The 15658-nt window shown below is 36.4% G+C and overlaps 1 protein-coding gene and 1 long non-coding RNA gene across 2 annotated transcripts in view; one reads left to right on the forward strand and one right to left on the reverse strand.

The window, feature by feature from the left end:
- LOC127985668 (collagen alpha-1(XXIII) chain-like) overlaps window positions 1–15658 on the forward strand; it is a 100788-nt gene that overhangs the window by 40901 nt on the left and 44229 nt on the right. Inside the window, exon 3 of the mRNA XM_052587718.1 lies at window positions 13066–13101. Within this exon, the coding sequence (XP_052443678.1) occupies window positions 13066–13101 (36 nt within the window). The remainder of the gene's footprint in view (window positions 1–13065; window positions 13102–15658) is intronic.
- The window catches only part of LOC127985671 (uncharacterized), a 124367-nt gene continuing 120617 nt past the window's right edge, over window positions 11909–15658 (reverse strand). Inside the window, exons 2-5 of the long non-coding RNA XR_008160679.1 lie at window positions 13053–13109; window positions 12776–12899; window positions 12153–12201; window positions 11909–12036 (exon numbers count right to left, since the gene is read on the reverse strand). This is a non-coding gene — a long non-coding RNA (uncharacterized LOC127985671). The remainder of the gene's footprint in view (window positions 12037–12152; window positions 12202–12775; window positions 12900–13052; window positions 13110–15658) is intronic.

Raw genomic sequence — 15658 nt, forward strand, 5'->3', positions numbered from 1 at the left:
ATATACAAACCCTCTTTATAGTGGCATAACAATAACAATCTTTCATTCCTAATGGAAGGGGAAGAATTACTGAGCTGTCAGCGGGTATTATTCTCAAAGTTATGAGCACTTGAGTTCTTTTGACCTCTTAAGGATAGTCTTTGAAAACACAAAACATATGCACACATCACATAAGATATTCCCTGCATGCATCAAATACACAAGAAGCCGTATACTATAACCCTCTTCTGTACTGTATATCTACATGTGTCCACTTGAAATAATCCACAAAAGAAGGAGTATTTACAAGACATGTAGCGCATGGAGTCTCGATATTGTCTAGAACCCTTGGGGTGCTAAAGCAGAAGACCACAGAAACAGGATATGCAGCTTAAATGTTCCTCTGTGGGCCAGAGATCTGTCTTCACCGGCTCATTCTCCACCGTCTTCGCTTTTCTAAACAATGACACCCTCCCTGCTGAGATCCCCTCTGAGCAGCTTTCATATCAGAGTTAGCGGTGTCGGTTCAGCTGGGTGACAGAAATGTCTCAGACTCTGGGGCCGTCCAATGGGAGTGCTGTTTACAGCCTGTGAAAACACCAGGTCACCACATCTGGAGCCATCTGGAACCTCCCAACCTGGAGATCTCCCCCAGTCTGTCTGCATATGCACAGTGTCTGTCTTCTATAGAGGTCAGGAGGACACACGCAGACAACTGTTTCACAAACTTTTTTTGTGTTACATACCCCCACAGGCCTATCAGTTAGCATTAAAGGGATAGTTAACCCACAAGTAAAACGTCTGCCATCGTTTACTCAGCCTCATGTCCTCTGGATAACACAAAAGAAGTTATTCAGAGTTTTGTTTTGGGCCCTGTAGCGATGACCATGGTCAGAGGAAATAATTTTGAATGAGCTGGACAGCGGTTAAGTGAATCCCATTAGGTTGTTTATTAAAGTGGAAAAGAAAAAAGGAAAAAAAAAATTACAAGGTCAAATCCAAAGTTTAATCAAAAACTGTAGTCTATAGACAAACATGGTCAAAACCATTCTTCAAAATATCTTATTTTTAAAGACTTTAAAGGTGAGTTAATGATGAAAATTTTCTTTTTTCTGTGAACTTTCCTCGCTTTACCAACACCAAACCACACTTAATTTAATGGACATATATTTATTAAACTGACCGTTATTACACCTGTATACTCATTGTTTTAAACTGAAACCACTGCATTGAACTGAAAAAAAAAACACATTAGAATGACACATAATCTAGGATAAACAATTAAAACATTATTTTCTAAAACTTCTGACAGTTTAATGGGGTCGAACATTAGGAAATTAAAACTAACATAGTCTGTGTATTAATGAAATGCAATTAAGTCATAATAAAGGGGTGCAACAATATAAAAATTCTACTCATAAAACATTTTTGATTGATGCTAAATATTAAATATGACTGCTGCAAAATTATTATCTATTAATTATGAGTTAAATAATGATTCTGTAACACTTTATTTTAAGATGTTCTTGTTACATGTTACATGCACATAGTATTACAATAACAATAAATAATGCATAATGGCATACAAGTAAACCTAAGCCAAACACAAATCCTAGCCCTAACCATATAGTAAGTATTTAATATTACACAGTACTTAAATGTATAATTACACAGTAACAAGTACACCTTAAAATAAAGTGTAACCAAATATTTATTTAACTATGCATTAGATGACAAACATCTAAATGTATAAATACATATTTATTTATTACTATACTTACAATGTATAATTATAATTTTTTTAGCTTAAAATAAATAGATTTGACCAACTCCAAAAAGCTGGGACAGAGGCATGTTTAACAATGTCACATCAACTGTCCTTTTAATTGCAATGTTTAATCGTTTGAGAATTGAAGATACTAACTTTCAAAGTGTATGCAAAATGTTTGACCAGTCTTGCTTGAGACAAGATTTCAGCTGCTCAGGAGACAGATCTGCTGGCTGGTCAGTCACATCCACATGTCCAGGAAACCACGCTGTTATAGCACATGCAGAATTAGACCTGGCATTGTCTTGATATAATAGCCATGGACTTTCTTGAAAGATCTCGACTAATTTATTACATACCTTTCTATCAAAATGATCTGACGTTATCTAGATGAATTTGTTCTGACAAAGTTTAATTCTTGTCATATAATTTTCTAAACTGAAGCAAATAAACTGTGATAATGTGAGAAATGTCAAAGGTGTCAGAATAAATTTTGGTTTGGCTGTATACCGTAGCTTTCTCCTAGCATAACAGAGATGTAAGTTTACATTTACATTTATGCATTTGGCAGATGCTTTTATCCCAAGCAACTTACATTGCATTCAGACTAAATGTTTTTATAATAAGTATGATGCACTTCTTAATGCAGCGGCAGACTGTGATAAATGACAGCAGGTTTCTGAAGTGCTCCTATACACATGTGGCTATATTTAAAATTGCAGCTTGATGGTTTCTTATGCAGTGACATCTCAAAGGTCATGCACATTCAACTGAGGTTTCCTGCCTTGCCCTACACAAACTGAGATTTCTCTGGACTCCCTGAATATTTCCTTAAGATTAGTTGGTGAAAGACCTAAATTCTATGTGATTTTTTGGGCATATTTTCTTTGTACTTTGGTCAGTTAAATAAATAAAAGTTAATGGAAATGAACAAATCACATGATTCTTGATTGGGTTGCATTTTACAAAATATCCCTACTTTTTGGTGGGTTGGGGTTATACATTAAAAACATTTTTATATTTTTTATAATAAACAAAAAATCTCTAGTGTCAGTTTATAACCAATATATTGGTTAAAAGTCCCCTGAAGTGCTTTGAAACAAGCAGCGCTATTCTATGTGTGCATGATGTAATTTCAGCTGAAACAGGAAGAGAGGGTCAGGACACATCGATCACCCATCCCCCCCCCCCCCCCCTTTAAAGTAGCCAATAGCGTTTTGATTATGTCTGCTCAGGCCAGAGACATTGAGCTTGGTAAAGCCGCATTTTACAGCCACAGTTTAACAGATCGCCCCCTAGATTCAATATGAAACCTTGCGATCACGTCTCTGGACCAGAGCCAAAGTCTGGATTTGCGCTGCCATGGTTCATGTGAAACAACGTGAATCCAGACCTCATTTGCACCGATTGAAAGCATATTCACACTGTCTGAATTGCTCCCTATCACTTACACCTATTTACTGTACAGGAAATACTACACTGTGAACAAGTGACTGATCTCAGCCGCAGCTTCAGCACAGTCTTTCCAACTTCTTTCAGTGGATAGTAGCTAAAGTAGCGGGCGCTTCGGATTCTAGAGAGCATTTGACTGGTCAGAAGATTTGATGAGAAGATGAAGTATGCTGTGACAACAAAAAATGTATTGAGTCGTTTTGGCAGAAGAGATGACCTGCTAGCTTTGAATACTTATATCTTCTCAATGCAAATTTTGTCACTGTTATGGAGCACACTGACTTATGCATAACCCTAAGACTAAAGTATTTCATGAAGACTTTAAAGCAAATTCAATTTCTGTCCAAATACTCCTAGTAACCTGGTTGTTCCTCTGGTTGGGCTTTACTGGTTTAGTTGAGCAGTGGTCTGATGTTGTCCCCTCGCTCTTTCTCTCCATGCTTTGAGCCCAGGGTTCAGAATGTTTTTGCAACTGGTATGCATTTATCCTTCACTAGAGGCTTTCTTATATACAATAGCATTATTTTAAGAATAACAAGCTGCCTCCAAGGAACTCGTGAACTATGTTAGTAAATACAAAAACTGTCTCTGCATTTCCTCGTCTCTGTTATTTCCCATGTCTTTTGCCATTAAAGCTGCAACCTTTGTGGAGTAGCAGAAATGATTGGTAAGATAAAGGCTATATGATATCGTGTTCAGTGTCTTTACTATGTCATGCTGCAGGGGTCTGAACTGTTAAGAAGAAGCAGAGAACTGTGGGAGATTTACTGGGTAGTCAAAGAAAAACAGGTCCTTATGATAATGAACCGATAAATCAGGTGGGAGTCTGGAGTACCAGCATGCAGTTGCCCCTGGTATCAGAGACTTACCATCTTGTGCTGACTGGTGTTGGCTCCTTGATGAATTGCATCTCATTCATGTACATGATTGTGTTTTTGAGAAAAAAAATGTTATGCGTGGTTAGTGAAAAACTAAACATGTTAAATCACTTGAATAAGGCCATAAAACACATACAGAACATCGGTTCCCGGGACTTTTGAGAACTGGAGCTTGTAGCCTAGAATTTTTCTTTCTAAATGATGTGAAAATCAACTTGTTTGCTCACAGAAAACAATATATTAATTTAAATTTTCTAAGACGCTTTTTGTTTGTAAAAGTCATATGCGAGTACCCATCAACTATCATGAATATCATTGCGATTTACACCAGAGAAGACAAAGACCTGCATAATGAGCTGCATAATGAGCCGTTCAGTCTGCTGTGCCACTGAGTGAGGAGTTACAAGAAAGAATGTGAGGACATATATTTAATTATCCCACAACATAATTTAATATACACTTGCGATTTTTATTGAAATTTAATAATGTTTCACTTGATTATACATTTAGTCAGGAATCATAGTTTGGAAAGTCTAACTAGTAAAATGTTTACACAATATGTGAAAACTAGTACAAGTATATAAATAAATAAAAAGAGACTTACTCATGTTTATGATCTCTGCTGAATAAAGCGCTTATTATTTTTTTTCTGAGGAAATCCAAATCTCAAATCCTGAGGTAATCCACATCACATCTTCTTGGGGTGAATTATGTATTATTCCTCTCATCGTGAAGCAAAGAGTCAAATTAAAAAACTTGAAAAGTCTCGCTGCTTTGTTTTCTGTATAGGCGTATTCAAGCCGTGCGCTTTAGTGAAACATTAGAATCTCAAAAGCGCGTTCAGTGCGTGGGCATGGTCACATTAGATATAATGAAGGGAGATGTGAAAAACGGACATCACGTTGTTTTCATATGGATTACTTTATCACAGAATATTTGTTTTCGGCGGCACTTGTTTAGTTTTAAAGTAGACATGTCAGGCTTTCTATAGATATATTTTTCATGTCTCTTCGTTGAGTATTCACTGAGTTACAGTTCATTTTAATGAAGCATTTCTATATGAAGATCACCGCAGACCAAGGCTGCAGACAGCACACCTTGTTTGTTATATTTATTTTATAAATGCACAATTCTCTTGGTATTATGTCTTGAAATTATAGTTTTGTTTTATTACTGTAACTCAAACATTTATTCTTTTGGCAGATGCTTTTATCCAAAACAACTTCCATTTGATTTAAGATATCTTTATCCGTTTATAAATTTCAAGAGATTAAAATCCACGCCATGGTGTTGCTAGGGCTGAAGTAATCCTACAAAACACAGCACTAGCAATGCTAAAGTCATGGGTTCAATTCCCAGGGAACACATGAACTGATAAAATTAATTGCAATACAAGTTGCTTCAGATAAAAACGTTTGCCAATTGCATAAATGTTAATGGTGTATTAACATTTATTGATTCCCTCATTAATGAACTCATTAGTGACAGGAGAGGCCAGAGGTAAATATTATTACTCCATATATAAGCTCAATGGATTTGCCTCCTGTACGTGTCTATATAAATTTATGAGAACATTTGGCCATGCTCAGCTAGTTTATCATAGGTGCTCTTTTCATGATATCAAGCTCAACAAAAGTTTGTGTTCCTCTTTGCCAAAAAGGTGCCGTTCATATTTTATTTAAGGGTATGATCCTCGGTCTCATAGACGAAAAAGGGAAGAAAATGATCAGTCTACTCTCCTTCGCTTATATCTCATTTTATTTGACAACTTTTGATGCCTTCAGATTTTAAGCCAAAAACTGCACGCCAAAAAAGACCTGGAGTTTCATTAGTGAATTTATGAAATATAATTTGATGCATAATGACTTATCAGACTTTCCAGGAAATGTGACCTTAATAAGGAGAAAATTGGCTTATTCTCTAATTGTAAACCCTGCAGCTGTGGATACACCTACTATACAAAACCTAACCTTCACATTCCATAAAAGACCAAAAAATAGGCCTTTGATTTAAATTATCTCAAAGAATAACAATGCTGTCACGAGTTGTTTTAATAAAGGGATATTAAATTCAATTTTCTGAAAGGTCTAGGTCATGCTTTTCTCAGAAGTCTTAATTATTACGTCCTTTGGTTTGAATCTAAATAACAAAACACAATCAATTCTATATGCACTTATATAAACCTCTTTCCAAAGCAATCTATTTGATTATATGTTGTACATTAGTTCACTTATTGATCTCAGGCTTGTTTTTCCTTATATTGTAGTTCTCTCTTGATCCATTATGTTCGAGTTTCATAATGGAGTTTTCACCCCATCAGAGCTTTGTGGTCACTAAATCAAGAACATTTACTGTAAACCCAGAACTGCTCAACCTTTGCAGGGGCTCTTTGAAGAGAAACACCAGGGTATCAAAATCAAATCCTATTGCTCATCAGCTCAAATGAGCTGTTTATTCCAATCCAATGCCATAAAGTGCCTTAATTTGAATCCAACCTCTGTCCAAATATTTATTTTAGTTATTATAGCCAAACAAAATGTATTCTGTAATTCAGACACCATTGTGCTATTTTGGCAATGTACTATAAATAGACTCTGTGCCAGGAACTGACACATTTCGGTGTGTGCCATACACATTATTATTTACTTTGACACTTAGGTTACATTATTATTAGTAAAGTAAGACCAGACTTGTGAATATTGAAGCAAACTTTGTGGTATGATCCTGTCTGTGGATGATTATTTTATTCTAAACGTTATATTCTGTCTGTGAGATGCAAGGCAAACATCTTCTCACACAGAATAAGTCAGGTTGTGTGTTCCAATCTGTCATTAGAATTTTCTAGCAAAATGTCACTAAAAAGCTCAGGCTGTAAAACAGTTTGCCACTCACCTCATGAGGCCATACGTTAACAATTATGATAAGATTATAGTGGCCCGGACTGCTTCCACATCAGTTATTTGAAAAAATGAGAATGAGAATAAGAGCATGTTGCTTTTCGAAGTCATCCAAGGGAAAGAACAGCAGTGTTTTTCTGTACTTGGATATTCTGACCTGCAATCTTTCTGGGATTAACCAAGACAGCTATTGTTAGAGACAGCTGTGAAGGATGAGGCAGCAATTTCAGCTGACCTGCATTCAGTTTTTTATAATAAACTCCTTCAATAAAAATAATTGTGGTTTTTGGAAAGCAAAGTGATATGGGTTTTTTCCCCGTGGTTTACATCAGTTGCTGGAGACTATAGACTTGCGCAAGTATTCAAATGTTTACAAGACAAACAAAATAAGAAAATTAAAACCTGACGACTTGAACTGAAAGAAAGTAAAAGCCAAACGCTTGGGCTCTTTTGACTGGAAAACCCTCAAAAGAGTTTAGGTGTCACTTAAGGCGCCACAGCTGTGAGTTGTTCACAGGCAAGTGCAGCTGACATTTTCTTCATAACGTGCAAACTTCTAGGTGTGAAACTAAATGTGCTCGGTTAGATTTGCTTAGAGTTGTTTTAAAAGCATCAGTTCATCTGTTCTGCGGTTTGTTTTTTATGTTCTTAGAGGAGTTCTGGAAAGACTGCAAACTATAATCACTTGACTGATTCATTGTTGCAGTTCTTTAACCACGTGTAACTGCAGCTGAATAGCTTATATGGATCATATTAAATCAAAATCAGGACCATGGTTCTTTTGTTATACTGGTTTCTCTAGAACGTGCTCCATGCAAAACTACTGAGCATTTGATTTCCATTTATAACCCCCATAAATAAGAGTCTAGACAGAGACTTGATTTATTGTCTTTTATCATGAGAGTAGTCTGTAGACAGTAGCAGGAAAAGAGGGTTGTGGAGACATATATCTGCACTAAAGTTCTTCCAAGGAGAGAGATACAGCGATCTCTGGGATACAGGGGTTCAGCATTTGGTTAAAGGTTTGAAGATCATTTCAGAACAGCCTTAGCTAATGCACCACAATCACAGTATTTTTGCTTAGTGCCAAAACCAACATGTATTTTTCTGTAGCATAGATTTTTTTTTTTCACATAGTATACTGAGGTTTGTAAGACCATTGTAAGTTTGAACATAATGACATACTGATAAAGCATCAACATGAAGAATCAACTGAAAGATCAAACCATCTTGTCATGTATATACTGATTATTTTTAAAGAACATTATTTGAGAGGGGATATGTAGGATGTAATACATGATGTTTGAAGATTAAAAAAAAATGCAAGTCGTTTTCTTTACTTTTTTTATTATTACTCTACAAAATCTGTCAAAAGTATTGGTAACTAATTCTGTCTTTCTAGTTCAAAATTCAGATTTAATTCAGTGTGAAACTAGTCGTTTCTTTCAAATTATTTTAGAAATTTAAAAGCATTGCAGATTCCTGAGTACTTTGTTGGACATCCAAGATAGTATTTTCGATTTGCAGCCAAACCATGCTCACTATTTCATTTTATGAAGCTTTGAAGACATCATAATACTACATAATAGAAATATACCCTAGATCAGGGGTGTCCAAACCTGTTCCTGGAGGGCCACTGTCCTGCTGACTTTAGCTCCAAACGTAAACACATGTGAACCAACAAATCAAGATCTTCAAACTTCTAGGCAAGTGTGTTAGAGCTGGTTGGAGCTAAACTCTGCAAGACGTTGGCCCTCCAGTAACAGGTTTGGACACCCCTACCCTATATATTCCATAGGCAGATCTTATGAAAGTGAAGCATGTTAGTCCTGGTAGGTAGGTGCTTTGAACATCTGCCAGCACTGTTGTATAAATCTTGAGTCTTCTATTATTTTCAGATAGGCCTAATGGGTTAATTTAGTCATGGTTTCCATCCTAGTCTTTGATCTTTGTTTAACTTTATTTTTTTGAACAATATGCTTTTTGAATCAGAATCTGTGATCTTTATTTCCAGCAGATCAAGAATAGCATGTTTGGAAAAGTGTACTACTACTACTATGCTACCATAAATGTACTCTCACTGATGTTTCATTGCATAGTAGGCATATATACACTGTTCACAGTATGTACATCTTCTGTAACTTTTCAGTTTTTTAGTGTAACCAAAAAAAAAAATGGTTTCATATTAAGGTGTTAAAGAACATCTGCGTTTTAAGGAGAGAATGAACACATGCTATTGTAGCAGTTGAAACTGTTGGTTGGTGTTGGCGGCAGTGGTCTGCAGCGGAGCCTTGATATCTTAAGATGTAGCTCAGCCGTCTTCATCTCAGTCTGGTCTGAATTTGATCTTGGGTGGGTGGGTGGATAACGAGGGGGCAATTATTGGCTTTTCCTCCCTCTTTTCACACCCTTACTGCCAAATGAGCCTGTTCTCTGGTGTTAAAAATTAACATCTTAACATATAACACCTGTTCAATTAATGCCCAAGGAATCCAGAATAAAAGACCCCCTTAATTACACATTCTCAGGCCGCTCCTAATACAACACTGATGGAGGGCTAAAGCCCTTTTCCAAGCACCTGACAATAGTTTGCAATCGAAGTGTTAAGGAATTAATTAACATCAAGTCTTTTTGAAAGCTAGGTGTAAATGTTATCAAGATCTGGTTCCTTTTTATGTAAACTCATGTTGGTCTCAAAGCATTCGCAAAGGAAATGTCTTGTATGAATGTGCCGGATTTCATTAACTTGCTGCATTTAATGTGTGACTTTGATGAGATCTATAGTTAAATACTGATTTTGAAGGTCTGATTGAGGTTCATTTGTATTGCACTTAATGAAACAGATTTAGATTTAAACTATGATTCTTTGCCTTGGGTAGTTATTTTTGCACTTTTTCTGTAGATTTACATTATGCCAGTGGGTGGTGAAAAAAAAAACCTTTATGTGCGAGTCTTTGAATTATGCAATCAACCAATCATTAAAAAACCAGGTACGTAAAACCATCTTCATTTTTATGAGCATTAAGAAACAAGAGACCGTCTTTATGAGCAAGTATTTGGATGTGTTGACAATCTTGGCCCCTATATGCATGCTAATATTATTATATGGTATATACAGAAGTGCTGGGGATGCCATCTTCTAGTGAGATGCAGAATTCATTTGACACAGAGATGACAATGAATGATACATGCATTCATGCCATGTTGAAATTACCATAATTTGGAAAGGTGATGTCAAATCACTTGACGTTCTACTCTGCACTGTTCATGTCCTTGGATTTGGGGTTATGCTTTTCTATGGCAACACTGTTGATAACAAATAGGCTGAAACTGCAGCAGTCAGGTGATACAAACTGTAGCTCTCAGAGAATTCCCAGTTATCAGGTGTAATTACCAGTTCTACGAGGATGTGATTGCCTTTTACAAGTTTGAATCTCATAATTATGATATTTACTCTGTGGCGTGAATGCAATTTGAGTTACATTGTGGAATTGAATGTGTGTACTTGATATTGTGCCCTAGTGCACTAAGGGTATAGAGGGCAATTTTGGACACAGTTTTTGAGTCATATGCTCAACTAGTTTACTCATCCAATGAGAGATTCTGCTTTTGATTTGTTTGGACTAGCCTACTTTCGTTGGCGTAGCAAAAACTGAGTGACAATATTTGTGTCTAAAATGTTTCTCAATATATATATTTTTTTTGTTTGTTGAAATTTTTTATAAAAGCTATTATACTTCTAATAATGCTGTTAGTATTGATTTGAACATCAGCATTCTTGCATGTGTTATTGCTTAGATATACAGTACAGTTCTACAAAGTGCATTTAGAGTAATGTGGTTATTGATGTAGTCTGAGTTTTGATAAAGCACCATTTGTTGCTAACATAGGGACTTGGTGATTGTGTCACACAGACATGAGCTTGTATATGTGCCTGAAGTGAGAGGAGTTTGGGTTAGAAGTTAGAGGATGAACCAGCGGATTTGTAGAGATTTTCATAGTATCAAAAGGGCTTAACAGACAGGCTTTTGGAAAAGGCGTTGGGTTTTACACTAAAATCTCTTTTCTGTTTTCACAATGAAGATTTATTTTATAATTATACTTTAATAGATGCAGTTCTTAGATAAGCGTGTACTGAAAATGATCAAGCGCAAGGATATTGAATTGGAACATAAAGCTATAATTGCACATGACCATTTTTACTGATCTGCCTTAATTGTTTGTTTTGAGATGTTTAGATTTTTACTTTGTTTATTTTGTAAACTTGCATGTTTTGGTTAATGCAGTAATGCAGTTTGGGTTTTAATGTAAACTAGCCTAGTTGACAAGCATTATGGTGGTTTCAATTAGGAAAACAGGAAATGAACTCTACCTCCAAGCATATTTGGGTAAAATAGGTAGTTTCAAAAGTAAAAGATAAAGCTAAAAAATACCTGACCCAGCCTTTTCCCTGTGATAAATCTCCCACGCGCAGCTCATGCCCTGTGGAGGGGAGTCGATGTTTATGAGAGACATTATAAGGGTGTTGGTATAGATTACCACAGATCGTAGAGCAGAGTGTGGAAAATGTCTTCCATATGACACTCACATATTCAAAACCACCAGTCATTCAGTTCATGAAACATTTCACACAGACCATCATTTCTATTTTTTTGTGTGAATCCCTCAAATGCTAAACAGCACCAAATACAGATTGCATGACATGGTTGTAAACTTTGAGACCTTTTAATATAATCAGGTTTTATGTGAATAAAAGTTATAAATTAATCTTGTATGCCTCACCTTTTAACCCAGGGCCTGTTGCAAAGGTTGGGGTAGAAATATGTCTTTTTCCTACAAAAAAGAGCTTGTGTGGATTAGAATAATTTGATATTAGTAAAAGAACAATGTGTACAGAATTGTCTGAGAGTAAAACATCTTTATTACACACAGTTGTTTGGCAAATCAAGAAAACTTCTCTTGCCACTAACTTGATCAATTTGATGCATAACATCTCAGTGGAGAAAATGAATCCAGAAGGTCTCAGAAGAGCCCTGCCCATGTAGATGAGACGCAAGAGCATCTGAAAAGATCAGAAGTAACAAACACAGACAAAAAATTAACAAAAGCCACTTTTTGTCCACTATAGTTTATAGACTTTTTGAAGTACTGTATGCAATAAAATGTGTTGAAGATTACCTTCAGTGCTGTTTCTTCCTAGTAAAGAGCATTAGGAGGGCTGCAGCTTCTGATTATGAAAAATGTTTTTATATTAAATTATCAGTTGATCAAAGCAAATAATCCTGCTATTAACTGTTCTAGTGGTGGCATCTTAAATTAAGAATTTATACTGTCTATACCAGGGGTGTCTAAACCTGTTCTTGGATGGCCACTGATATGCAGATTTTAGTTCCAACCCTAATTAAATACACCTGAAGCATCTAAACCATCTTCAGATCCAACTTCCAGGCAAGTGGTGGTTGAGGCTAAACTCTACAGGACGCCTGATCCAAACCATTTAGTATTTCAGTTGTAGTTAAATTATTCTAATGCACACAATCTTTTGTAGTGTCTTCCTGTAGTTCACTAGACCATGGCACCGGCAAATGCGTAATTGTAATTTAGCTTTTCTCAAAGCTTTCTGGTATCTGCTAAATTCAGCCTTCCTTTTTTTTTCACGTTTCTGCTACTTTACTTTGTGAGAAGTCTTTGCGTTTGTTTGGCTGGACCTATATGACGTAATTCTTGGCTACTATTATGCTGCAGAAGGGGACTGCAAAAATGGTCTTTCCATGTGTCTGTCGCAAGACATCTTTTCCCACCTCTCTTATCTGGGGGTGGAGACTCCCAGGGAAGTTTCCACCAGAACTATCAGCCCAGCTTGTGGAAAAGGATGTGTTCCTTTCACATTGGGGAAGGGATCAGTGATATCTTCACAGCCAGTTGCTAAAGACAAGAGTTTACATAACACATAAAATTAATTGGTCATAATTACCATTGCATGATAAAAAAAAAGTATGTTTGATCATAGCTTTAGTGGTCATTGACCAATCAAAGTCATAAATTCTAGATAAAAAGATGCAATTAATCCACTGTTACCCTCTTTTCTCAGGTCCTCCAGGAAAACGTGGAAGAAAAGGCAACCCTGGTGAGTACCTGTGCATGACACACAATATTATACACATCCAATAGTTTAAAAATGACCCGAACCTAGTCTAAAATTACAGCTAAAGTCTAAAAATCTAAACGTCTAAAAATCTAAAAGTCTAAAGTCTAAAAATCTACAGTCTAAAAATCTCCAGGAAAAAGACTGTCAAGATCCTCTCATGTGAAACCTCAGAAACCTTAAAGTGCATTGATGTCGATGTCATCTTGATCCAACAAGAAAAAATGATCAAAATTACGATGTAGCTGCATATGTAAAGTGCTTAATAATCTGAACATTAGAACTTTGTCCACTAACAGTTGTAGATATCATCTTATTGTACATTTTGTAGCTCAATTGAGTTTTAGTAGGCAAGGCCAAATTCCCCAGACATAATTTTATATTTGACTGCTTATTTTAAGTTTATTTAAAATACTTTAAACAAGCTGTGTTTTTTTCCTATGCAGAAGATTTCACCCTATCATTGAAAATATATTGTAGTCTATTGAGTATGTTTTACAGAGCAGCTCTCTGTGTGGCTTTCTGTATTGTGGAAAAATATACAGTCAGCCCATGATAATAGAACTAGGCCTATAAAATCAGGTGCAGTTTCACATTTAATATCAAGTGACATACAATTACTATTATATAAACAGCTATACACACACACACACACACACACACACACACACACACACACACACACACACACACACACACACTGTTTAACTGATCAGCCAATCAGTCATTGCATTTAGATTTGTAGACTTGCACCATGTCTACACCAGACATGAGAAGCATGACACTACATGACAAAAGACAGCACAACAACGTTCACATCCAGTATAGACACGTGTTGGTCAAGACAATCTGCTGAAGTTCAAACCAAGCATCGGAATGGCAAAAATAATGTAATTTATGTTACTTTGAATGTGGTATGGTGCAAGATGGGCTGGAATATGAAGATTGGGAAAATGTTGCCTGGTCTGCTGAGTCATGATTTATCTGGCATTTAGATGGTTAGAGTGTAAACAACATTTTGTGAATTCGGTGTAGACAACATGAAAGCATAGATCCATCCTGATTTGTATCTGCGGTTTAGGCTGCTGCTGGTGGTCAAATGATGTGGGAGCAGGCTTGGATTAAGAACACATAGGGCCCTTGGTCTATAGCAAACCAAATGGCCTCCTTAAAAATGGCCTATCTTGGTTTCACAATGTTGATGTTGTTCTTTTTTGTTTTTTTTCTTAATTCTCCAACACAGAGAGATGCAAGGAGTATAAATAGAATACAACATGGATGACATTTCAAATGTTTAAACTGAGAAAATGTATAATGTTAAGGGAAAAATAAAAATAAATTGATATTAAATTTCATGACATCAACACATCTCAAAAAAGTTTACCACTGTCTGGCATCCCATCTTCTTTTTATAACAGTCTGCAAACGTCTGGGGATTGAGGAGACAAGTTGCTCAAGTTTAGGAATAGGAATGTTGTCCTGTTCTTGTCAACTGTCTTAGGTCTTCTTTGTCACATCTTCCTCTTTATGATGCGCCAAATGTTTTCTATGGGTGAAAGATCTGGACTGCAGGCTGGCCATTACAGTACCCGGATCCTTCTTCTACTGTTGTAATTGATGCAGTATGTGGTCTGGCATTGTCATAGTGGAAAATGCAAGGTCTTCCCTGAAAGAGATGACATCTGGATGGGAGCATATTCTAGAACTTGGATATACCTTTCAGCATTGATGGTGCCTTTCCAGATGTGTAAGCTGCCCATGCCACACGCACTCATGCAACCCAATACCATCAGAGATGCAGGCTTCTGAACTGAGCGCTGATAACAACTTGGGTTGTCCTTGTCTTCTTTAGTCCGGATCATATGGCGTCCCAGTTTTCCAAAAAGAACTTCAAATTTTGATTCGTCTGACCAGAGAACAGTTTTCCACTTTGCCACAGTCCATTTTAAATGAGCCTTGGCCCAGAGAAGATGCCTACACTTCTGGATCATGTTTAGATATGGCTTATTTTTTGACTTATAAAGTTTTAGCCGGTGTTCTGACGGAACACCCATCAGAATGGGATACCTTCGGTTAATGCGCATGCGCAGCAGTGAAATTGATGGAGTTGTGCATGCGTTAAATTTTAACATCATTTCAGCATACCTAAGATTGCAAGCAGTAAACAGCATACCCCTTTATAAACTGTATTTTTATTAAACCAGGGCCTATCAAAAAAGCATACCCCTGTATAAACTCTATTTTTATTAAACCAGGAACTATCAAAACAGCATACCCCTTTATAAACTGTATTTTATTAAACCAGGGCCTATCAAAAAAAAGCATACCCCTGTATAAACTGTATTTTTAATTAAAATTGACAGACTCCGCTATAAAACTCAACTTCCGGTATGCTATTCTGACAAAGTATGCTACATCAATAGTACACTGGCAACGGCGAATGGCACGGTGGATTGTTTTCTAGAAGTATTCCTGAGCCCATATTGTGATTTCCATTACAGTAGAATTCCTGTATGATGCAGTGCCGTCTCGAAGTGCC

This window comes from Carassius gibelio, chromosome B21, assembly GCF_023724105.1.
Source record: "Carassius gibelio isolate Cgi1373 ecotype wild population from Czech Republic chromosome B21, carGib1.2-hapl.c, whole genome shotgun sequence".
NCBI lineage: Eukaryota > Metazoa > Chordata > Actinopteri > Cypriniformes > Cyprinidae > Carassius > Carassius gibelio.